Source organism: Schistosoma haematobium, chromosome 1 (assembly GCF_000699445.3).
Source record: "Schistosoma haematobium chromosome 1, whole genome shotgun sequence".
NCBI classification, from domain to species: domain Eukaryota; kingdom Metazoa; phylum Platyhelminthes; class Trematoda; order Strigeidida; family Schistosomatidae; genus Schistosoma; species Schistosoma haematobium.
In genome coordinates, this window is record NC_067196.1 from 36235394 (window position 1) to 36262241 (window position 26848).

Consider the following 26848-nt stretch of genomic DNA (forward strand, 5'->3'; position numbering starts at 1 on the left):
GATTATCTTCAGTTTGAGGTTGTGAAAATTGTTGAATTTCATTGAAATCCTGAACCAAACAATGTTAGGCAATCATTGCAAACCTGCTGAGCAGTCACATACTAGGATGAAACGGCCGTTCCGTGCTTCCAGATTTTAAAAAGTGGTCTAACATTGATTGGTTTATCATTTCAATGAAAGTTAACTGATTATCAACTGCAGACATTATTGTCTCAGATTTCAAAGTATTATTTGAAAAGAATCCAACAGATTCTATAATAAGATAAATCATCGTGTATAATTGATTTTTCCAGAATCCGTGGTACATAATGATGTCTCATATTCGCTGATTTCGTCATTTAAGGGTATATGATTATATAAAGTTTTTTTCTCTTTTTACCATTATCTTTTACTAAATAATAAATATTGAATTAAACTGTCAATTGAATCCCTCAAAATTCAGTTAGACTGAAATAATTTTGACTGAATACTTGAAAAGCTTTAAGTTCTACTAATACACTTAGATTCATATATTAGACAGTATAAAAAGCATTATTGCATATCATCATATTGTACTGACAACATTTAAGTATTATTTGCATTTTGAAAGAATTGGATTTTTATTGGTATTTATTTTTAGTTGAATACAAACTAATGAGAGAAAATCTGTATAAATAGTCAATATATTAGCATGAATTGTATTTTTTATAGACTAAACGAATGCTTATGTAGCATGGTGTTTGCTGAACTGAATAGTGACAATTTCCTTGTCTTTCGGAATAATATCGTCAGTATCAATGTCAAATAGTAGTGACATATGTAAAAAAGTTTCTTTTCGAAAATTCACTTCTGTTTAATATGACTTTTGATTCAATCAATCTTTCCAGTGAAAATGACCAACTCAAATAATGCAGCACTTTTAACTTAGGTAAACAAGAAACTAAAAATTGTCTAGTGGATTGTAATGTAAATTGTACTTATCAGTGAATTATAGAACTTGGTGGTTGTAAAAAAAATAGTATCTTTTTGTCTTCTCACCATAAAAACCTATATAAACTAAAATAATTTCCGTCATACTTTTAACGATTAGTTGAAACTTTTTTAACGCTTTTGTTACCCTGAACTTGTCAGGTAAATTATGTATGATACAACTTTCATTGCTGTATATAGTCCCTCTAAACCTTTATTTCCAGACAAATATTAAAAGTTTTTTGCCGCTCGATATATATACTTTCATATTAATAAATACATACGGTGAATAGCTATCAATTTTGAAATGAATTACCATGCGATATAGTCTAATCACACACATCATTTTCACTTTAGGAAGTAAGATTCCTATTAAAGTCATGAAACTTCACATCCTGACAAATTACCATTATTGTTTTTCGCGGAAAACACCAATTCCATCAGGATAGATGGTATCTCTTGCTGAGAATTGTTAAATAGCACAAAACCTAGACCAAGAGTTCACTGTCCATTATCTTCAACCACCTGAAATCCCAGTCTGATAACTGCTTCGTCGTTAACAGATAAATCTTAGGTAACTGATAGATATAGGTTTGGTGAATTCAAAAAGGACAATGCTTGTTTATTTGTTATTCATTTTACTGCATTCGAAAATCGAGAAAACAAGCTTTATTATATAAACACGTTTGGTTAAATTTTTATAACATTCATGAAACTACTTTTGATCATTTAAGTAGTCACTTAAATTTCTGATAGTCACCACGATTATTACATTCAACAGTATGTCCTCAAGTACATACTTCTATTGTGAAGTTCTCATCCAAACATAAAGGTTAGAAGATCTTCCATTGTCTCCGACATATTTGGTTAACGTTCACTGCCTATAACAAAGAGGCATTGATAAGTAGTGTGTGATTCTTCATCTTTTGTTTATCTTTTCAGCCAGTTTGCTGCGTTGAAATAAGTATTCTTCGGTTTACTATTCTTGTATATACATCATCTCACAATGTGATGAATTTTCTCAATAGCTAATCAGTAAAACCTCACATAAAGTATTCATCAATACACAATATTCTACGAAAGTTGGTCAATTTAATTCAAGTGTTTTATATAATAAATATATTCTACTCATTGGGATATATGACTAACTTCCTACAAAACGCCTAATTCAAGTGTTTTAAAGTTTGTCTCTGTCTGTATCTGATAATCACTTCGAAAGGCCAATCTACGGTTTGTTGAAATACTCAAGTACTTACAAAGTCATATGATCTAATATATGACTTCTGATAATCAATTTATAAAGAGTTTTTAAGATGTACCTTCTATAGAAGTGAGAATGGTTTATTTTCCCAAATTTATATTACTGACAATTTCGACTTAAACTGACTACATTTTGAATAATAACTATATTCTTGTTAAAAACAATGTGATACTACTTGATAAACCAGATTTTGTTGCTGGATTACACTCGTTTTATGTACAAATTTAACTGTTGACTAAGCTATAAATTATATTCCTACTAAATTTGTTAGCATGGCATACTGTATCAGGTTAGTTATAAATAATTTAATCTAATTTCCCCAGTGTTAATTTTGACTTAATTTGTCTAAACAATTACTTGATATTCACTACAATAAACACAAAAGTATTAAATATACGTTAAAGATGAAGAACGTATTTGTAAAATTTCAGCGAAAGAATTTGAAGTAAATCCAACGTTTCGCCTGACAATCTGGTCCAAACTTTTTCAAGGAAATATAATCGAACATCAAAATTATCGAATATAAATAGGTACATGGTTCTCCGGTATACTGTATACTGAATAGGTCATCCAATCAACGTTAACAATGTTTAAAGTAGGCATTTACATTAGTGTGTAAGAGACAATGTGGTGTGAAAAGAAAAGTGTAGACTGTCTTCGGTCGGTGAATATTAAGAGAACATATAATTTTATATATGATATGTATCAAAAATGTCACAGAATGCATTAAATAAAGATAAATATTTCCTTGGAAAACCTTGGATTAGATTGCTAGGCGAAACGTTGGATTTACTTCAAATTCTTTCGCTGAGACTTTACAAATACATTCTTCCTCTTTAATTTCTCATATTAACTCGGCACCCAAATACTGTGAAACTATTCGATCAAATTTAGACGAAAGTTCTTATTTATTAAATATACGATTGAAAATCTCGTGTAGATTAGAATACAATCAGAACAGTGAGAAAAAAAATCTTTTTAAAGTGATACAATCGTATGTTAACGTATTAGTTTAGGTGTCAAAAGATAATTTGTATGTTTATTTACATGGAAATCGGTCACCAGCATTGTGTTCATTAAATAAGTTAAAATATAACCAACTATTATAACATACTAATATTCTACTTAAAAAACAACCAAGAGAAATAAAACTAACTATTAAAATATTTAGAATGTGAACACATATAAAAGATGTAAACGTGCTTACTAATAATATTCACCGATTTATAATGATTGCACGAAGTCTATATGCTAACAATATATTATTAAGCAGTACAATGTTTGATTTGCATAACTTGTACTTTAAAGAAATGAAAACTCTGTCATCAAATAATATGAAAGTTGATAAGTCGACCTGTCATTGTTTTCACTCATTAAAATAATATTAAGTAATTAGAAATTACCTAAACAGTAGTAAGATTAACTAATTACTATTATTACCGTGAACTAATATCATATGGTCAACTTTTGGCATGAATTATATATTCATATAGTTTGTATTGTCCTAAGTTGTTTCCAACTTCAAAATATGATACGGTAATGTGGTAATATATACAATACACAAATTCTCCCTTTTTAAAAGGTTCACCATATTTATGAATAAGTACTTAAGAGCTGTTATTTATTTGGAACTCAACCCTACGCAATATCAAGGAATAATTGTCAGTAATTAATTACTATAAATTTAAATCTTTAAGATTTTATTTTTACCATGAAGTCTATAACAGTTATATTTTAAAAGCAAACTAGTACTAGTTAATGACTTTTAATCAACGATAGTGATTTCAAAGTGTTAGTATATTCAAAAATCATACTTTTTAACATAATATTTACTAATTGTATACCATTTTTAGGTCTCAATGTTTTCTTTACACGTATAGTTAACATTTAACTGTAAGTACAAAGTAGTCAGACAAGGCTACTTACACTACTTCCTCCACTTTCTTCTGGTGGTTGACCAAATTGTGAAGACCTTGAGTTTTGAGGGGATGCACGGAATACAACTTGGATGCAACTAGACGATTTAGACTTCGCTGATGATCCGGCCGTTCTATCCCATACATACCAACAAATGGAGATGAATACAACTAGTGTAGTAGCAGCCTTTATATCAGTGGACCTCAACATACACAAGGAAAAAAGCAAGATCCTCAAATACAACACAGAAAACACCAACTCAATTTCACTTGATGGAGAAATTCTGGAAAAGGTGGAAAGTTTTACGTATCTGAGTAGCAGCATGGATGAACGTGGAGGATCTAATGAAGATGAAAAGGGGAGGATCGGAAAATCTAGAACTGAAATTCGACAATTGGAGAACACATGGAACTCAAAACACTTATCTGCAAGTAAACATCAAAGTATGAATCTTCAATACGAACATCAAGACAGATCTACTGTACGGAGCTGGAACGTGGAAAACTACTACAACCATCATCAAAAATGTACAATTATTTATAAACAATCGTCTACGCAAGATAAGCAACGTCCATTGGGCGGATACCATTAGCAACAACCTACTGTGGGAGAAAACAAAACAGCTTCTAGATGAAGAAGCAATTAGGAAAATATGCTGGAGGTGAATAGAACATGCATTATGGAAACCACCAAATTGAATCACAAGGTAAGCTCCAACTTGGAATTCTGAAGGGAAACAGAAAAGAGGAAGGGCAACGAACACACTGCATTGAGAACTAGAAGCAATCACTAAAAGGATGAACAACAACTATAAATGATTGCCTATGACAGAGTTGGATGGAGAATGCTGGTGGGCGGCATGTGCTCCTCAACGAGGGGTAACAAGCGTAAGTGAGTAAGTGATCAAGTATTTTACATCTGAACTCTTCAATTCTATTATATATTACTTAAATATTGATTGAATATCATGTATCTGATTATCATTGTTTGCATTAATGGCTAAAATAATACATACCATGATTTATGATCTCCTCACTGCAGTATATATATATGATTTAGATTCAGTCATGCTTATTCATTTGCCTCAATTTTTATTTTTCTCATTCAACCAAACCAAATTTTGAAAAAAACATACTATTTTGTTCTTTGAACAGAATAAACTCAATAAGGAGGATGGTATACATATGGCGCTCATGCGAATGAAGTAAGTTCGTCGTCTTCGTTATCCATTACTTACTGCTTAAATTGTTTCATACAACCATCTTTCAGAATGAGACTTTTCAACTGAATGATGTTATAAGTTAACGGCTCATTACATCACTGACTGTCATAAAATGAATGAAATTGGAACCAAAAGAACTAAATGAGTGATGTGAAACAATTCCTTCATATGGTGAATCGTCACAAGATGTGACTTTTGGTTAAAACCTTATTTATCGTTTAATGTAACAAAACTCACATCTACAAACTAGTTGATAAGAAAAAGTTTTTTTTATCATAAGAATGTCACTGAAAACACTAATTTAACAGTAGGATAAGTACTTCCGTCATTCATTCACGAAACCAATGAAGCCTCAACTTAGTTATTAGTCTTCACTCTTTACTGTTATTATCACTAACATGTAGAATTATTTGTAGTCTTTAAAATTTAAATGTCTAATATTACTTATTTGGAAATGATTTACACTTAGTTTTATTTTTTATGACTAAAAGTAAATACACAATTTTATCGAATTAAAACTAACAACTTTAGCTAATATTTAATTTGAATAAAGCAAGTACAACAACCATAGTAAAACGAGATGATGAAATTTATTTTGTGGATACTCTTTAGCTGCTTACAACCTAGAAATAATAGTGACAGTTATTTATAACCAATGTACACTATACTATATCAATGTAAGATTAGTACGATGAATTCAACAGGTATACAAGCATGAGGATTTGTAGAAATTGTAGTGTTTTAACAGCTAAATTCACGAGTCAATCTAATCTAGATCATCATTGAAACCTGGAGGCTCTGAACAGACGTTTTTTCCTAGTATGGGACTGCTCAGCAGTACTCATCCACGATTCCGCAACCAGGACTCAAACCCGGAACATTTAGTCTTGCGCAAAAATATTTAACCTCAAAGGTGGTCTATCTCTGATCGACTCGTGATTTCAACTGTTAAAATGCTACCATTTCCACAAATTCCCACAATGATAACAATCATGTGCTCACTAGTGATTAGCTTCAAGTTGAATTTCCTAGAGTTCCAGTGAGAAACCATGACCAGTAGAGTCCAATCCATGTTGGGAGTGAGACAGTTATCCACCTCAGACATTAAAACCGTCAGATGCCGGCTCAGTATTCTAGAGTTCAGGCGTTCACGCACGAGACTGAAGGTCCTAGGCTCGAGTCTCATGTGCAAGATCGTATATGCTCACTGTTAGAAATTTATGGAGTATTATTAAATGATATTGTCAATGATTATTTATATATTATTATATATAAAAGTTCTAGGGGAAAGTTTTGAAATATATGAAGATGCATTTCTAATCAATGAATATCGACGCCAAAATCACGTAATAACAATCATAAAATTTGATAGAATAACAGAATAATTGTACAAATTAGCTTCAAAACTGATGTAATAGCTAGTATGATTAAGTAAAATAAATGATTTCATTTCATTATAACTACAGCGAGTTTCTTTTTGCTTTATTAACATTTATCAATAGGTAAAATTGTATAAAGTTTATATTTGATAGTTCAATTGGAATTAAATTTTTAAATGATATTTTTTTTAGTATCAGAACGGGTTTTTGTAGATATTATAGTGATTTCAATAGTTGAAATCATGGGTCGATTGAAGCTGCTGGGGATTCCCACAATGGGGCGAAACGGCTGTCTAGTACTTCCAGGTTCTTCATGGTGGTCTAGCTTCAATTGACTCATGATCTCTACTAATGAAATTATTTTAATATCCACAAAAATACCTCCTGATACTAATCAACATATGCTCACTAGTGACTGGCTTCAATAGGTATATCATGGAGTTCTAGTGAGAACCAGTGACCAGTGGAGTTCAACCGGGTCTGTTTTGAGCTAGTAACTCACTGAAGTCAATGATGGATGTGTCGCTCAATTTCGTGGATTAGTTGAAGTTATATATTAAGACCGTTGGATGCCGGCTTAGTGATCTGTAGGTTAAGTGTTCGCGCGCGAAACCGATATGTCCTTGGTTCGAATCTCACCAGGCGGGATCGTGAATGCGCACTGCTGAGGGTTCTCACAATGGGACGAAACTGCCATCCAGCAATTCCAGGTTTTCCATGGTGGTCTAGCTTCAATTGACTCATGATCTCTACTGATATTTTTTGTTGATTAAATTAAATAAACTTTTCATTTTATAAACTATTCACTAATGAATCAATAATGAATTTCTATTGACTATTCCATTTTGTTTCTACGTCTTCTTCATTGTCAGTCTTGTTAGTAAATCATGTAAATTTAAAATACTCCAAAATCTAGGCTGATTTGGTTTTACTTTTAAAATCAGGATTTTGTAAATATTTTTGATATTTCAACTGCTCTAAAAGAATTATTTCCAACCTTGAAAAAACAACATAATACGTTTGCAACAATTGTCAGATTCAATACACGGAACACAATCAGTTGACTCTAATCAGGAAACGTTTAGTAAAATGGTAACGCAGTTCCTTTGCTGGAGAACTCTATTACGATTATTTTTTAAATGACACAATCATATAGTCCAGCATTTTTGGCATCATTTTGGCCGGAAGCTGTCACCTTGGCAACTCCGTAAAACTTGACATTTATTGCCGTCTGTCAGTGAATATAAAACCTGCTTTTATATAGGTGGCTACTTATCATATTAGTCGTTTGTTAGCCAGATTTCTGTCGCTCAGATTGGAAAGCAAACACATTTCTACTTTTTTATCGATCATAGTTATAATGAGTTATATTCACTCCAGTTGTCTAGCGTTTACTTTCTTTTTACAACATGGAAAAAAGAATGGCTTATATTAATCGAAGTATTGTTTGTTCAGGTAGACATTGTGTACTACTATCTAAAAGTGATTTATATGCATATACGCCAAATGTTTTCAGTTAAATACAAGTCGATAATGGACACGTATGATCACTTCAAAAAGACCAAATCGTTTATCGATATTTTCCAAGTTATTTTTAATGATTATATAAACCTATAAGAAGGTTTTAAACATGTTAACTTGTCTTTTCATACAAAGATACAAAAGTAACGTCTAAACTTTGTTGAAGTAAAATACGATAATGGACTGATTTATTCATCTATGAATATTTAGTCAAGTGTTTAAATAAATTTCCCATGATGAATTAAAAAACAACTTCAAATATCTAATGCCGTAATATTTTTTGTCAGTATACGCATCTGCTTGAACGATATTAATAAAAAGAAGTAACATTACATCACTAAAGTTATTAGATAGTTTGAAACTATTAATTTATTATTTTTCGAGATTGTAAACATCATTGACTAATTCTAGATAAACAGCAAGACAAAACACTGGACACCACTTTGATCTTAGTTTTATGACTAGTAGTGAGCACTCCTACAATTATCTGGGGAATTGAACATCAATAAATACCTGATATTAAGTAATTCTCAATGTCTGTTCACAACTACTAACCTGAATGACAATCTTAAGGTCCTCCAAAACACAGTATAGATTATTTCTAAAGAGTTCAAGAAAAATCGAGAGAATTATACTTGGCATCTAACTGTAAACGTATACTCTATTTAAATAAATAAGAATGCATTTGTAAAATCTCAAGAAAATATTCCTTGAAAAAGCTTGGACCAGATTACCAGGCGAAATATTGGGTTAACTTCAAATTCTTTCGCTGAGATTTTACAAATAAATCCTTCCTCTTTAATTTCTCACATTAACTCGGCACCCAAATACTGTGAAACTACTTGATCAAATTTAGACGACAGTTTTTAATTAAATAATAAAAAATGTTTACACAAAAAACATAACTGAAATAAGAATAATTTATTGTCGTTAATTTTCTAAATATTTTCAAATTCATGGATTTGATAGACGAATTAAACGAAAATAAATTGTTCATTGAATTCAATTTCCATATTGATCATTGAATAGATTTCTACTCCATCTGTCATTTGAATGAAATACACTCATACATATATACACATGACCATTCAATCTTCTCCAAATATCCAACTTACAAGATAATCCATCAATCACTCCAAATCTATGATGTTAATATTACAAAATAATATTTAATAATCGAATTTTTTTCCCTTATCGATTATCTGAATATTAAATAGAGCAAGAACAAACATTGATGCAGAATAGTATGAATTCATATTATTTCGAGGTTTCTCGTCAGCTGCTTACAAACCAAAATTGTGATAGAATTTTTACATGGAGATAGTGTGAAACAATTGACATAAATGAGTGTAAATAACGTGATTACAATAATAACTATATATATATGCTAGAAACAGGTCAGAGGTAAAAGAAAAAGGTTTAACTCAGGTTGGGTGGTATAATAGTTTAGTGAAGTTCATAAATTGTGTGATAATTAGAGAGATTAATGGAATTGAATAATGATAAGGTAGATTACGTAATAATAATTAAATAGAATTTGAAAAGTTAAGATAATTTAAGAGGATCAGGTGGTGGAAATGTGTGAATAAAATTTTAGTTTAAGAATTAGGTAATAGGGGGGAGTATAAAATATCTTAAAATAAGTAAATGAATAAAATAACCAAATAACCAAAACACAAAAAACAAACGGAAATAAAAGAGATTACCAGGGTAGTGATACGTTTATTAAAGTCTCTCTTTGAATGCATAAATCGGGTTTCAGTTTCTTAATTGCAATGGCTTCAGCAAAGCGGAGAGTGGTAGAACTTCTTTGTCTATTGATAATTTTAAACGCGTGCAGAATATCGACGGTATGCCCGGTGTCAAGTAGATGCCGAGCTATTGCACTGTTGAAAGCTTTAGTCCCTCGCAGGTTCGCATTTCTGAGCATATTCCGAAGAACTTGACGCTGCGAGGGACTAAAGCTTTCAACAGTGCAATAGCTCAGCATCTACTTGACAATTTTGGTTTGTAAGCAGCTGACGAGAAACCTCGGAATAATATGAATTCATACTATTCTGCATCAATGTTTGTTCTTGCTCTATTTAAATTCATAAAGGGAACCAATTGCATGAAATATCTGAATATTATTGAATCTGTGCACACTAAGAGAAATGTCGATTATTTTAATGATAAACTTTATATTCATTTAATTTAATGTAACGGTTTTTAAAAAACAGTAAACATATTTATTTTATAATACCCCTTTTTGTTCAAGAATAATTTCTTATATTTTATAATGCAGAATAATGCAGTTTGTAAACCAACTACATGCTCCATTCAAATCACGAAGAACTTGACATAAATATGTATCACTTTAAGTTAATACAACTCATATCAACACAGAGAATGAGCACATTCACATGGTGGTGAATAGGGTAAGTAGAAAGTAGCAAATAAAATAAGAAATTAATAAGTATGGGATGATAAAAGTGTTACATCCAGGTATAAGATAAAGAACTGGTGCATCAGTTACACTGAGATTGACTTTTAATCATATCACTTAGAGTTTTTATTCAAACGTATTATCGGAAAGACCTCAACTAAGAAGTCTAAATATCCCGGACATGACTCGAGCCAACACAGTGATGGACTCCATAAACTTATAACATTGTTTAATTTGATCATCCTTAGCTATCTTTAAAACAGTTTCTAGGCTGATCAACTCTACACATCGTGTTAAACAGTAGCTAAGAATTACACACTAACGAACCAAGTTTTGCATTACATTTTTTACGCAATGTCCAGACATATTACGCGTTTGCTCACTGATTAACGTTTCATTGAATCAACCACTCAACATAAGGTGAATGCAAAAGAGTCCATTTCCTACGTAACTTATTCTATTTTTTAAAAAAGTAGCTATCATTAACAGAAATACATTTGCGCCACACAATTTACTTGATTTGTGTGTAAGCTGTGATACTGCCTGGGTACCCAGACCGAAGCAGGTGGTTTTCTTGGTAGGCCACTACCCGAGCCTTAAACTTAAAGGTCTGATCCACAAGGCATTGGAGCATCGTCAGAGAATACATCCCCATGGTAGCCGGTGACCGACAATTGGTCCAAACGCCATTTGTTTCCTCAAGACCCTGGATCCCATGGGCACCATTGGTTTGGAATCAGGGTTTTCCAACTCCTCTATGTGAATCCTCCGTGCCCACAAACCCGGTCAAAGCGCCGGACATTCGCTCTTAATTTCGTAAACAACTGTAATGCCGCGAGAAGGCAGTGAATAGGACTTCTCTGGTAGTGGCTGCATATGCATGACCATGTGAGAACATTTCGAGAGGGAGAGATGACTCTCTCCACCCTCGGCCGTACCAGGGCACTTTTAAATCACATAATATTCAAACTAAATTTTGCAATTTATACCTTCCGTTTCCAACAACATTTAAATATTTACACTTACATAAGACGTTCCAAACTTCTGGAAATAATTATTTAGAAATATGTTCAGTTAATCCAAATATTCCGTAATTCTAAGAATTCTAAAATCAGGCTGACGAAAACTGACCAAAAGTAATCATAAAAGGATATTATTAGTTCATAGTCAGTGAAATACAAATAGACAATCATACACCTGTATTAGATCATGAAGTAAAAGCAAAATGAAATGATTAAATCACGACAAATTTACCAAGAATCAACTTCGTGGTTAACTTTGTAATTGATTCGTATGGTATACTCAGAACCGATTGAAAAAGTTCAATGAAGTCCCCACTTTTTTTCATTTCTTTCGTAAAATTGAGTATTAATTGTTTGTGTGGGCGATTTTACACACAAGAATCTATGTTCCGTACTGTGTATCAGTTCAACTATCAGATATTGAGCAACCAGAGAATATCGGTAACTCTCATAAAATAAACCTTTATTAACAATTAAAATATCAACTTATGAAGATGTATTATTCCCTTCTTTTGAAATCGTTATGTGTATTAAACTCTTGCTAAGTCTATCGATATAAAAAGACATTTTTTCACATTTTGCCATGCACTCATTTTTGTCTTTTGAGTAGTTTGAACAATAATGAGTTAACTACGTGATACAATAAACAGCACAAATGTGACCTTCATAGTACCATCAAATTTTGAGATATATTCCAATTCCACTTACTCTGTATTAGATAGAATTACATTGAAATTATTATACTCATTACATAATTCACTACATGATCATTTAGGAATGACCATTGTCTTGTTATTTGGTCCTAAGTACTGACCAGTTCTTTTACTTACCTTATAATTAACTGATATCTTGTTTTAATTCCCGATCATTAGTCTTCGAATTCATCAATTAAAGCAAATGGAAATCAAAGCCCATAGTCTCATAAACGATCAGTGCATGAGTATAAAAACAAAAGAAAAGGAACTAACAGAGACAATTAATAAAGTAAGATGACTTGTGTTTTTCAGCGTTTTTCTTTTACGATTTTATGTTAAAATCGTTGATATAACAATGTTGTTTAATAGGATCAAATAAAAGTTCAGTTTTAGGTTAGATAATGAGAAAATATCTGGCTTGAAAGAAACTATTAAACCTCTATACATATAAAAATGCTCTGCTGTATTTTATTACGCATATATGCGACGTAACTGTTTACTTAAATCTTTTCACTTTCATCATGATTTATAATGGCCACGGTGAAACTATTATTTGATTGATAGATTATTTTTTAGGTGTTCAGATATAATCAGTGGGAAGTTTTGGATTTAGGTTTCATGCTACTTGGTGGCTGACACCAAACTGTACACTACGAATAATTTGTGGTGTTTAGTCATCCCAAAGGAATAGACTAATATCTAGTTAACGAAAGGATAAAAGCTTTCACTTTTTGTCTTCGAAATATGAAAAGCTAAGTTATATTAGGCCACAAGTCAAGGAGAACTAATCATTGCTTAGTCAGGAATATCATAGAAGTGGACCGAAATTGCTTAACATACTTATCCTATCGATTACTGAGATTAATCTTTAAGGTCACTGACGAATAACCTGCCTGATTTAAAGTCCTATGCTAACTGTTGTTTCAATAATAGTACATATTGGTCGTTATGACTTTTTATACGATATCAATATCCTGTAATTCATCGCTTTTAGTCACATCGTATGGCCCAATTATCTCTTTAATGTATGCAATATATATATATATATATATATATATATATATATATGTCTTCTCAACTTTGTGATTTTCCTAAGGGAAACCTATTCGATTATTGGATTACAAGATAAAAACAGTGTGTAAGAATGAACATTAATTAATTTGGTAGGTAAAAAATCTCACTCAACCTTTTCTTCATCTTCCATAATTATAATACCAATTTTTGAAGAACCACGTTTTACTTCACTTTCCATCTCTACTTCTTTCATACAATCTGCTATCCTCATCACACTAACCTAATAAATTTCATTTTAAAACTTCTGTAATCTTTTGTTACTAACTAACTAATCATTTTACCTAGTTCCCTTCTCTCATTTAATTACTTTTCTAGGCTCCATAGCGACCTTTATTTTAATCATGATGTGCATTTGTGATTTTACATTTTCAAGAATAAAATCACCAAACAGGGATAAATTTCGTCAACCACTCCACCTCTCCCTCTCTTGTTTTATATCTCAAGAGGTCAGTAAGACGTATCTATAACCTGAATAAAATTGATACACCCCACAAGATTAGGAACACCATCATCCAATGTATAAGTTTTCACGAGATTACGCAATAATAGCTTCCACCTTATCTATTTTCACTTCTTGATGTGATTTTTGACACTTAAAAAATTCTCATTATAAGCCTACATTATCGTGTGATTCCTTTATTAATAATCTAGATGGATTTATTGTCCGAAGTCTGGGCTAATGAAAGGCAAGTAAAAATTGAGACAATTCAAAAATTACGCGAAAATCTTAAATTTCTGTCAAACAAATCTCCAAAAGTCCATATAACGAATAAAGCAATTCGAATACAATATACTGACAGCATAAGCAATAATGGTGAGTAGTTTCATACTTAATTATTTATTCTAAGACATATTTCGAATTATTCAAATAAAAGCCATAACATGGCCCATGCATAAGAATATCAGATGATGTTAGATAGTCAATTTTCAGAAGTTTAATGGTTCATTTATTTAGCGATGCACATTTGATTGAGGTGAATACTTAGAAATTTATTGCAAATTCTACTCAGCTACTTAGATGTGACCTTAGTGGAATAATACATAAGAAAACTTAAGAAAACTTCTCAATAAACATTTTTAGCTATAATACAAGATTAACCATATTACCAAAACATTATAGAATCACCACAAAGAATCACTAAGATATATTTAAAAAAACCTCTGAACGTTTACTGTCAAACAATATCAATACAAATGATTTTTATAGAGTTGCTGTAACTGTGTGAAATGGTTCTACCGGAAAGTTTTAGTTGTCATCTCAGACTACATAACTGACAAACATTTCTAAAACAAACAATCATAACACAGCTAACAGATCCGATATCGACAAAACAAGTGGCCACTTACATGTAGAGAAATTCTAATAGTTGATTTTCTAAAATTTCCTTCTTATGTTGTTCTAAAAGATAAAGTATCAAAATTAAACCATCGAGTTTAAAGACTAAGAAACTAAGAAAATCATTCTCCTAAGCTAATCATTTATCGAACATCAGTGGGAGTTTTGACGAAGCTTAGTATATTATGGTCATCTGAAGGACTCTTGAAAATCAGATGGCACTGAATAATTGTTTTTATTTTAGACTGAAAATAACTGTTGGCGTATATTTAGATTTCATAAGGGAGGAAACCCAATGGTTCACAGTTTGCAATCTTAGTTCTGCGTCAAATAAAAGAACAAAACTTTCATACAGCTGGTTCCCTTTATTGATTTTAATAAATCCAAATTAACGATTGAGGTGGGATAATGTGACTTCATTTTATTTCATGGTTTCTCATCAGCCGTATACAGCCATATTCACATTAAAATGTGACACTGGTACATGACACAATATCGAGCAATTCTAATTCTTTACATTATCAATGTCAGCTGTAGGCGTCTGATGAGAAACCACGAAATAAAATGAATTCATATTATTATTATTCAATTCTTATGTTGACTTTATTCAAGCACGACTTAATTAACTTCACTTATTTTTTCATACCCTACGCTTAGAATATGCATATATTCTTACTATTTCATTTTCTCATTTCATCTACTTAGGTGAACAAATATCAGACACACAAGAACCTCACCTACCATACTCGTTATTTAGTGCTTTATGCAAAGAAATACGCCGTTTACAATCTCGTTCGGTCAGTCTTGTAGAAGCATTAGACTTATTGAACACAGGGAGTTACAATTCAGAAAAACTTGATCACATTAAAAATTTAGTATTTTCTTCAAACCAAACAAAAAAGTAAGTAGAAAATCTTAAAGCTTTTAATTGTGGTGAAACTTCTGGCGTAACGAAGTAGCTGATAAGTTCTTTCGAAATTTATAAACACACTAAAAATAGTTTATAAAAACTAACACAGAACAGCTTGAAATACTTTTGTTATGTTCAGGATTGTCAGTCCACGGTGCCACAGTGGATTGTATCTCGGATATTTCAGTATACTGACAAACAAAATCCACACTTAAATTTCGTCAGTTCTTCAAAAAAAGTGAATTTTCGCCTAGACGATTAACTTTTGCTTTTCACTAATACCCTATATAAGGCCTCAGTAATTATATACAAGTTATAATGTTTATTTTAGTAATTTACACATATTTGCCTTGTATCAAATTGACAGTACATACACCATAAATTGGAAGAACATGCCTTTGAACAATGTCGGCACTAATATCAAAAGGAATATGGACACAAGACCATTTAACACTGTTCGATCTATCAAACAGCGTAATAACGGAACTGTATCATCAAATGCCCATTCACCTAATAGGATTTCAGTTGTTTCCGCAGCTTCTCGTCATAGTAAACATGTAACAATCAGTGATAATCGCAGGCAAAGAATTTCATCATACAAAAATTATTCTTATGGTAATTCTAAACATTTGTCAGTACACGAATCAGTTAATGAAAAAACAGTCTATCCTAACCCACCCACTAGTTTACAAGTAGAAAATTCAGTCCCACCATTGCAACAGCGACATGAACAACAACAAGATCTAGTGCAAGGAGAAAGAGAAGAATGTCTACACCAACTACAAGAGCAACAGCTCTTTTATCATTATAATTTACCGATTTCTTTCAGTCCACGTGTACAACGCCGCCCAGTTTCGTTTTATTTAAGTCGAAATATAGATAAATTTGTAAAATTGCCAATTCCAGAAGCTGATGAAGAAGAGCAGACTGACGATGATGAAGAAAACATTAATGAAGTAATGGATGAGGATGATGACGAGGAGGAGCAGTACGAGGAAAAGAACGAAAACGTAGAAGTACAAGATAAAAATAAAGAGCATTGTAATAATCATATTAGGTCCCATAACCATGAAGGGATTGGGGTAGAAACATCCTAAGAAACAAACATTGTATTAATCAGTAATCAGTCTTGACCGCAAACATATTTTCTCAAACTTTTATTTGTAAAATTCGTTCATAATTGAATATTAATATAATACTCAATCATTTTGTATCAATCAAAATTAAGACCTAATAACCTGTGTACAATAAACTCACATTCCTTTTTATTACATTGTAACATTAATGTATTATTTACAAGCCACTTTACGTCTATATTAATCAAAACCTTACTGTAATAACCAAATATTACGTGAATCGAACAAAAAAGGCTGTGTACATGAACAATAAAACACAATTCTGTTTTCATATTACATACATGTAAACAAATGAGTTCTATATCTTCACCATCTGTACCACTCTCAGAATTCTCAATATATAGGAATTCATTTCATCTCTTGAGTTTCAATTGTTTATACAGCTCATTCAGAAGATGTAACTATTTTTTTATCTATTAATTACTTCATATTCTTCATTCATTCTTCTCTTATTTTAGATTTTATTCTGTGCCCACTAATGCACACATTGATTTCAATGATTTACTCCTATTTCTTATGTCCAAGATTTATTTTTCTCTGAATCCTTACTTTATCCTAACACTTTTTGCTCACTTCCTGGTCGACAGTAATTCTTTTTCTATATGTTGTACAAATAAAAAAACACTGTCGTTAAACACAATTTATCGTGTCTTAGACAGTAAGCTCAATAGTTATTAATTCATAATTATATAAATACACATATTTTCTAAATATACTGTTACTAAATTACTATTATTGTTTTGATGGAATAAACTGTGCTCTTCAACTTTTTGATTTTCATTTTCTTCTAAAAACATTAAACTACTTTGAAAATAAGCTGTGGTCTACACACAGTTGATAAACATTGAGATCTCCAAGTATGGTGGAACTATTGTTTCTCAATCATACAATCGGTGTTTAAAAGTTCGCTCGTCTGTGTTTGCAATGATGAGTTTGCGACACCTGTAACTACTTCGGCAATCCTAGAGATTTTTATCAAATTTTACCCCTTACCTAACATGAAAATCATTTCCTTGCATACAAACCAAAGCTCAATACCAGTTGTGAAGTTATTGGCTTTTGTTTAATATTACTCAGACTAGATCTCTGTTAAAGTAGGAAATTCTCTTATAAACAGGTTTCTGTTTTCTATACATAAATATTTCTTAACCTGAAATATGAATGAAGTTATCGTTCATTTGTCCTCTAAATTGTGACATGGAAACACACATTAAACTAACACAACATTTTTTGAATAAAAATTAAAGTATTGTGAAATCTAGTCCCAAAATCCGATAATTATCCGAATTAATTTTCATTAAACTGATTATTCTCATAGATTCTCAAAAATCATTGTTGATTTTTTAAAACATTTTCTCGGGATTTATTTCAATGTTGTATCAGTTACAAATGAACATTATAAAAAGCAGAATTGATCACTTATTTCACAGACATGAATAACGATTTAAAAAATCGCTCAAAATCTATTAATCTGGACACAAATTAAGCAGATTCATTGTAATAAATGTCTTTTACGAAAAAAATAATAAAAAGTTAAAACGTGTTTTACAAATTAAAGTGAAATAACATTGTCCTCTACAATTGCAGTTAAGAAATAAGCAATATTTGAGATTACAAATGTAAGAATATTATTTGTAAAATCAATACGCGATCGTAAATAGATTTAGGTACCTTAATCCGGAAGCGATAAAGAGTTCTCTTTAATCATAGGTTGGTTTAGTTTATTTGAATGAATAAAATGTTTTTCTTTGATTAGTAAATTACTGCAAGAAGCATCTGTATTGGGTGAGATAACTGTTTCGATACTGTTTTCAAGTGGTTCAGAAGCAGTGCTCTTTGTAAGATTCTGATGAACTTCTGAATACTTGTCACGTGAAACAGTTATATTAGCAACATTTGTATTTCCTCCTTGAATAGGGTCCAACGAAGTATTTGCTGATAACCTATAGAATACAAAGAGCTTAGTATAATCAATCAATAGAAGGCCAAATATAGTACTAAATTGTTTACATGGAAAACCATACAGAATATCTCAGTTATGGTAGGATAAAATACCTATTGCCTGCTTCGTCATAACATAGTTAATTTTTATCTATTCACTCGGTTAAATAAACTTTTTAATTTAACAAGCATGTTTCGAGGTTCTGGGCAACCGTCCAACACTTGTTGACAATCCTCTGTGGACAGGATTTCCATATTGTGACTGATGTTCCGTCAATAAAATTCAATGCTTAAATCCTACGTAGTTTCACCTACCTTATACTTAGCATTGTTAATAAATTGAGTACCGAATGAATTACAGATGCTAGCTTAACGTAATGACCGGATTTGTAACTCCATAACCTTCCGACGAAAGTAACCAGTCATCACAGACAATATTGTCCTAATTCAATTAAGAAACTGTTTTAATAACAATCAAAGTAGCTTTAAACAGCACAATGACGCTTGCCATTATAAAAGGTCAATGGCAAGTAATGCGTCACAAACTAAATTATAGATCTTTACCTTTATTTTCCAAGTTGGAAGTAAGCACAATTTGTAGAAAAACACTTGATTCCTCTGTGTACAGCATTATTCATACATATTCCTCAAGATTTATAAAACCATAGGTATGCAGTTTACTCTGCTTACTAATATCTCGTCTCATTCAGAAATAACGACTTTAAATACCCGCATATTATTTAAATCGTAATGAGAACCATCTTTGACAGCCAATATATAAACAATAGGATTAGCTATGCTTTGTGTTTTACCTTGCAAAATGAGATTAACAGTAGAGAAAATTATGAAATAATGAAGCATCCAAAGACATTTTTAAGTTAACAGCTCAGTTAAACACCTGAATGGAAAAGATGGCTGTTAGATGTCGACCTGATGATTGATGCACTCCACCTTCAGTATTTGTTCATTCTTTAAAACTTCACTTCGGCTAATTCAGCATTATATTGCCAGTGATTTTCACTTACAATCTACAGCTTAAAGTTTGAACAAGCTGATATGTGCTTGACTTTTAAAGTTCAGCAACCTTTGACTAGTAATGATATATGCCTTACAACCGTTTTGTGATAAAATTGTAGTCATTGCCAAAATATAAACCATTTTAACAGTGTACTAATAAATCTGTAAATCAAAATGTTTCCTTAACTACAATGATAAAAGCTTACCGAGATCCAGAGGTATATTCCACTAAACAATTTCCTCCATCGGAACCATTGATATTTCTACAAAATTTACTGACTAACCAATTTGTGGAAATCGTCATAATCAACAAAAACAAAATACAAATAAATAATGGTAAGAATATTTCATTATATGTGAACAGTTTAATGTTATCTAATCGACAGACCAGAAGAACAACGAATATAAGAAAAGTAAATGCAATTGATGTGAATCCAATCATTGAAACAACATCATAAATATCTTTCTGAGTGAAACGACTCAATCCACATAACATACAAACTAAGAATAACAGCAATACAATCAAAAATCCCATTATAATCCAGAATGGTATTAACACTACAACCCATGTCCAATTAATATAATTATCTAAACGTAGGGCAATTAGAATGACACATGGAAGATTTAATGCAAGGAATTTTTCACAATCATAAACAGTTAACTCGTAAAACGCTTTTGTGAATGTCAAAAATCCTAAAACGCATAAACAATAGATTGGTATAAAGACTACACACCAATTTAATGCATTTGTTTCTAGTTTAATACATAGAAATATTTGAAATGTGAGTATTAAAACTTGATAAACATAATAGAATAAACAGAATTTGGTTAAATTGAGAGATTTAAGTAGGAATAAAATGAGCGAACCCGAAAACACTAGAATATTCCATAACCAAAGTGGCATAAACATAAACCACGCATTTATATGAATATAGTCATTGATTTTTAAAAGGCAGAGTATAAGATTTACCGAAAGAACCAATAAAAATAAAGCTTTTTGCGTAAGAACATTTTGTAAATAGTTTTGGGCAATCATGAGAATAGGATTAATAGTTGTATAAATATATTTACTAAATCCCAAACAGATTTAATTAATTACCATAGGCAAGTGTATTTGTTAGAAACAAAAAAGAAAAGAAACGCAAAAGTAACACTGATTGTATCTGAAAAATCCACTTAGGCAGTAGATGGATAGTCAGATCTGAAAGAAAGGAGATAATAAAAAATTAAACAATCCAGGTTGCATAATAATAGTGAGGTTAATTATACGTTAGAGATTCAAAATAATCTTGAAAATGAGAGTACATATAAAATAGTTAAAGTAAAACTTATACCCTAAGTTTAAAGTAGATCCTCATGGTGTTATTTGAACTATAGTGAAAGCTGCGCAGTTAACCAAACAAGCTTTAAAAATTTGACACCAACAAAATCGTTTACCTGAGCTAAATATTTTTTCCATGATTTTATGTGTTAATGGTTTTACTCATTATTACAGAAAGATTTGTTAACTATACAAACTATGTAGTAATCCTCTGAACAAACTTTCTATCCTTTTTATGGTATTGCTTGAGTTAAGACCGCTATTAGCTCATAAAGCCACATTAAGGAGTGATTAAGTTCGTTAGATACTTAATGATAGAGTCTACTGAGAAGTAGTAAAACGTATCAAATGTTCTCTCCAACGAGACATATGCAACAATATTTATCTACCAATGAACTAGCGGAGGACTAGTTAGCCTACTGAAAGTAAGATGGATCTCATCACCTTTATAAACTTATGAATGTGCTCTTGTTATTACTTTTAGAACAATACCCTTTTCAGAAACAAATTACCGGACGCTATTTGTTTGGAAATCCACTATAATAAAAAAGAGTCAGTTTCGTTTATCAAAAGTTTTTACTTACGATATAATCTTATTGACTGCCTTTAAAAAACCTTGGTCACAATTCGGTCTACATGATGTCGTTTATTTGTTAACATGGATTAACCACATAAGTTCGTTTATGTGTAATGATCAGGAACGGATATTGGTCGTTTTTGTTTACAAAACAACGTTACCAAAAGAAACATCTTGAACGGCGAATGATTACTATAACGTAAGTACATATCTTGATGACAAACTATCACAACATAACGATTTAAAAGGGAATCCTGCCCCCATAAAAGTAGTCGAGAAATCGAAAGCTGATCACATTGAGAGATCAGTTATTTTTCATAGAATGAAGGAGAGTGAAAGCTCTGAACCCAAAACTCGTTTAGAGCATGACATTGTGCTGATAAAACAGCTACTTAATCAACTCATGCCTCAAAATATCCCCGGATTCACCTTGCTAAAGGTGTACAGACTAGGTAGTCTAGCAAACTTGAAGCTTAATCAATCCAGACTGCTTAAAGTAGTGTTCAAGTCTTCGAACGAATGGACATAAATTAAAGGGTTCAGGAGTTTTTATTCGTAAGGAATTGCCGTTGGCAGACCACGTAAAAAGACGGGAAGCCGAAAAAGAACTACAACTTAGGTTAGACGCTGGTGAAAAGGACATAAAAGTTGTAAATTTTCGGGTTGTAAGGCTTCGACAGAAAATGATACCGAAGCCACTATGGGTGAAGAACGAAGCCACTTAAATAGGCTTCGGATCTGTTACACTAATGCACGAAGCTTACTCAATAAGCGATCGGAACTAGGTGTACAGATTGACTCTACAAAGCCAGACATAATCGCAGTCACGGAAACCTGGCTGACACAGTCTATAGATAGTATGGAACTTGATTTCGAGGGTTTTACGTTAGTAAGGGCCGACAGAATACAAAAGTGTAAAGGAGGGGGAGTAGCTGTTTTCATTAAGAATGCTATCCCATTTGCCATCATCGACAGTGTATCCCATGAGAGTGGGACATGTGAATTAGTTAGTTGTCGCTTGAAATGCAAGGGACAAGAGCTGCTGATTGGTTCGGTCTATCGCAGTCCAAGCTGTGAGGTAAATGAGGTCCTGCTAGGCAGTCTCAATGTTTGGTCACAAAGTGGTCGATGTCTAATCCTAGGGGACTTTAATGCACCTATGGTAGACTGGGAAAATCTGCGAACTGAATCGTCAGAAAATTCCTTCGAGCAGGAACTAGTTGATGTGGTTATCACATGTGCTCTAGTGCAACATGTGAAAGAAGCGACTAGGTACGACCCGGACTCTGAATCATCCTTATAAGATCTTATATTGACTCACTATAAGGATGACGTTGCAAACCTCCATTACACGCCACCCCTAGGTAAAAGTGATCACGCAGTTTCAACTTTCATACAACTGTCAATCACGAGCACTCGTTAGCTCAATCCAGACCTAACGTCTGGAAAGCAAACATACCAGATATCATACACTCAGCATTGTTAGTAGATTGGACAATAGACCCAGGGTCCTCAATTGAAACGGCTTGGGACGCATTTCGAAAATTATACTTAAAAGTTACCGCACCCCATATCACTTGGACTATACCAAGGGGGCCGAGAAACTCTCCACCATCGTTCAGTAGAGAGGTCCGTATCCTTCTCCGTAAGAGAAGAAAATGTGGGATAGATTTAGGTTACTGGGGACTGATGAGACAAAATCTCAGTATCGAGAAGCTCGGAATACCTGTGCCTCGACCCTCCGTAAGTCTAGAAAGTTGTACGAAGAAAAAATTGTTAAGGAATCCATAGAATGTCCTAAACGCTTGTATTCCTATATAAACCAAAGAACAAAAAGAAGAGGAAATATTCCCGCACTGTGGGGAGACAGTACTGCCGCATCAATAGTGGAGGACGACTTTGGTAAGGCTCAAGTGTTCTCGGACTACTTTAGCTATGTATATACCATAGGAGCACCCTTCCCATCAGTGCATACAAATCCCCCCACACATACACTGGATAGCGTGACCATTAAACAACTAGATGTCTTTGGTATGCTAAATAAGCTTGACATGGGTAAATCCACGGGGCCCGATGAAATGCATCCTAGTCTACTGAAGGAATTATCTAACTTCGTTGCGAAACCTTTAAGTATATGCTTTAATCTATCCGTAACGCAGGGTCGTTTACCAAAAGACTGGAAGAACTCAATAGTAAGTCCTGTCTTCAAAACAGGTACGAAACATAAACCTGAGAATTACCGACACGTCAGCCTAACTAGTGTGGTTGTTAAAATCTTAGAAAAGATTATTCGGAAAGAGCTGTTTAAGTACCTCGATGAAAACCAGATCCTTTCGGAGAAGCATCACGGTTTCGGAATAGGTTATTCTTGTCTCACTAACTTACTAGTCGCTCGTGAAAGCTGGTGCGCTATTAAGGACCAAAAGTTACCTGTAGACGTAGCCTACATTTATTTCAGCAAAGCTTTTGACAAAGTTCCGCATAACCGGCTGTTATACAAGCTAAGAAATGTCGGAATTGGAGGCAATCTATTGATGTGGATAAAAGACTTCCTAGTTGCGCGCCAACAAAGAGTACGGGTGAACTCAAAGTGATCTAGCTGGGAAACTGTGCTTAGTGGAGTGCCCCAGGGTACAGTTTTGGGGTCAGTGCTATTCCTTGTGTATGTGAATGACCTTCCTCGTCTCCTATCATCATTGGTCTTGCTATATGCTGACGATGTCAAGATATGGAGAACGATGCGATGTAAGGGTGATAGCTTAGAACTCCAAAATGACCTGAAGAAATTATCTGAATGGTCTCAAACTTGGCAGTTGCCGATAAATACTTCCAAGTGTGTTGTGATGCATATCGGTCATCAAGGTACAGATACATATACGATCAATAACACTGAGCTACCTGTCGTCCAGACACATAATGACTTAGGAGTCATCGTTAGCCAAGACTTAAAGACTACTGCACATTGCCGTGTAATAGCCGCCAAAGGTTCTAGAACCTTATGGTCAATACGTAGGGCTTTTAGTTATGTTGACGCTAAGACGTTTTTGACTTTATATACAGTGTTTGTACATCTTAAACTTGAGTACTGCATACAAGCGGCTATCCCCTGTTTAGAAAAAGACAGTGAGCTTCTGGAAAAGGTTCAGAGAACAGCAACTAAGCTGATTCCCGGAATAGCGAAGCTTCCGTGTGATGCCCGACTGGCCAAGCTAAACCTTTTCCTGTTGTCATATCGTAGAACTAGAGGCGACTTGATTACAGTTTTCAAATTGCTTAGTGCTAAATCCGCACCTGATATGCCCTCATTTTTCTTGTCTTCCAAAACAGAGAATTTACGAGGACACTCCAAAAAGGTTCACAAGCCAAGAATAAATTACTTGTCAGCTGACTATCGACTTTCCCATCGAAACATCAACGAGTGGAACTCATTACCTCGGCACGTGGTTGAGGCTCCATCCGTCGACCCTTTCAAAAGGAAGATGGATCAACTGAGAGGCCGTAATTGTCAGGACTAACACAGACCATCAAGCCTCCTGTCCTTTTCAAACTGAAACTGGAACAAACTATCGTGGTTTTTGCCCTAACCTGCAATGTTGGGAAAACAACAATCTTTAAAGTAGAGTACAAATTACCATACCTGAACCTTTCCGTTAAGTTTCATCAAGACTTTGATGCTACATTCAATATTGAAATCTGATTGTAGTTTATTGTACTTAAGACAAGTGGCGGCATATAAAGTAGTTCCCTCACTCTTAACTATATATGAAACATTTATTTTGACTATCACATCTCGTTTGCATTCAAAAAGCATATTTATCAGTACAGAGGCTTCAAATAAACAAGTGTTGAAAATTCCAAGATTAAACCAAAAGAGGCAAGGGTTTTTCTTACCAAATTATCCATTTTACGTGGATCATCATATACACGTAAAGGGATTAATGGGAAGGCACAAGGGTTGTTAACTATTTAAAACATTCCTAAGGTATACTCATGGAAACCATGTAAGACGCAACTGAAACCAAATACGATAAAGTTAGCTATGTCTGTAGCACGTTCATAGTAAGATCACGTACGGTTTATTCAAAGCAGCTAGTGCATATCAGTCACATCAGTCTAAATCCTAGAAGTCTCCAGAACTTATAACACTGTTTCCTTTTCACAGCACATGGTGCCTTCGGAGACCCTCCCAGCAAGTTCATACATAGGGCGAAAATCCAAGTCTATTCGTTTCTGAAAAATCAAAACATCCAAGAGAACTTTACGACACAAAACCAAGAATTAAGATACCTACAATGCATTGATTTTCTCCCATTTTATTTAGTTTGACGATTATTATAACGAAAGAACTATCTATGGCCTTATTAACTCACCCGTCAAACAGAAAGACGCACAGAGCCCCAGTCAACATGTGCCAAATATGCAAAGGATCTAATGAACTTCAACACAAGCACTGAAATACAAAAATATTTCCGAGAAAAGGAACGACCATTTGAACTTTATGATAAATACTTTGAGTGCTTCCACCGTCTCCAGACAAATTACACTCCAATGATTATTTTTGCTGTACATAAACGGAAATAAAGCATGGAATGCCTAACCTATACAGTAACATTCTACACTAAAAAGGTAGTGACATTCAGCCTAAACAATGTTTAAGCAAAATGTAAATATTTACAAAAATACTTGGCAAAATTTCAAGTACTAAATACTTAAAAAGGCTAAGCATACCATACCGAATGAGCTCAGTAGCAGTGTATAGTAAACCAAGGTCCGGATGGACCAACTAAAATTGTCAATGAGACGTCAAACGTTTTCTGGAGATGACATTTCTGCAAAACCGAAATCGTGCCAGTAAAGAAATGAACTTCATTATTCCTCATCGAAACGTTTAAACAATCAAGTCCCGAATACATTTGTGGAACATGAGAGCGCGTTTAGAGTTACGAAACTATTGGTTTACTACTTATTCAAGCGTCTTTGAGAAGGATTATGATAAACTAATCAGAGATAAATGAAAGTTGCTGATTTCGGATCGACTTCCTTGATCTTGACAGTAGCGAAAACAGTCGTTGATAACTAACTTCAAATCTGCCAACTCAATGAATCGACTCAATCCAACTCCAACGAAAGATCTATTCTACGTAGG

At 32.9% G+C, this 26848-nt stretch overlaps 2 protein-coding genes across 2 annotated transcripts in view; one reads left to right on the forward strand and one right to left on the reverse strand.

Annotated features, from left to right (window-relative positions):
- Positions 1 to 16807, forward strand: part of CLIP2 (CAP-Gly domain-containing linker protein 2) — a gene marked incomplete at both ends in the record, with an annotated part of 75094 nt that extends 58287 nt beyond the window's left edge. Inside the window, 5 exons of the mRNA XM_051218455.1 lie at positions 5281 to 5330; positions 12568 to 12679; positions 14116 to 14278; positions 15506 to 15701; positions 16078 to 16807. Of these exons, the coding sequence (XP_051073894.1) occupies positions 5281 to 5330; positions 12568 to 12679; positions 14116 to 14278; positions 15506 to 15701; positions 16078 to 16807 (1251 nt within the window). The remainder of the gene's footprint in view (positions 1 to 5280; positions 5331 to 12567; positions 12680 to 14115; positions 14279 to 15505; positions 15702 to 16077) is intronic.
- A 1205-nt stretch (positions 16808 to 18012) lies between these two features.
- MS3_00008896 (uncharacterized protein) lies at positions 18013 to 26566 on the reverse strand. Its single transcript, XM_051217244.1, has 3 exons — positions 26436 to 26566; positions 20011 to 21005; positions 18013 to 18789 (listed from the first exon to the last, which is right to left on the reverse strand). The coding sequence occupies exons 2-3, from the start codon at positions 20838 to 20840 to the stop codon at positions 18519 to 18521; spliced, it is 1101 nt and encodes a 366-aa protein (XP_051073895.1). The 5' UTR covers positions 20841 to 21005; positions 26436 to 26566; the 3' UTR covers positions 18013 to 18518.
- Between the last annotated feature and the right edge of the window lie 282 nt (positions 26567 to 26848).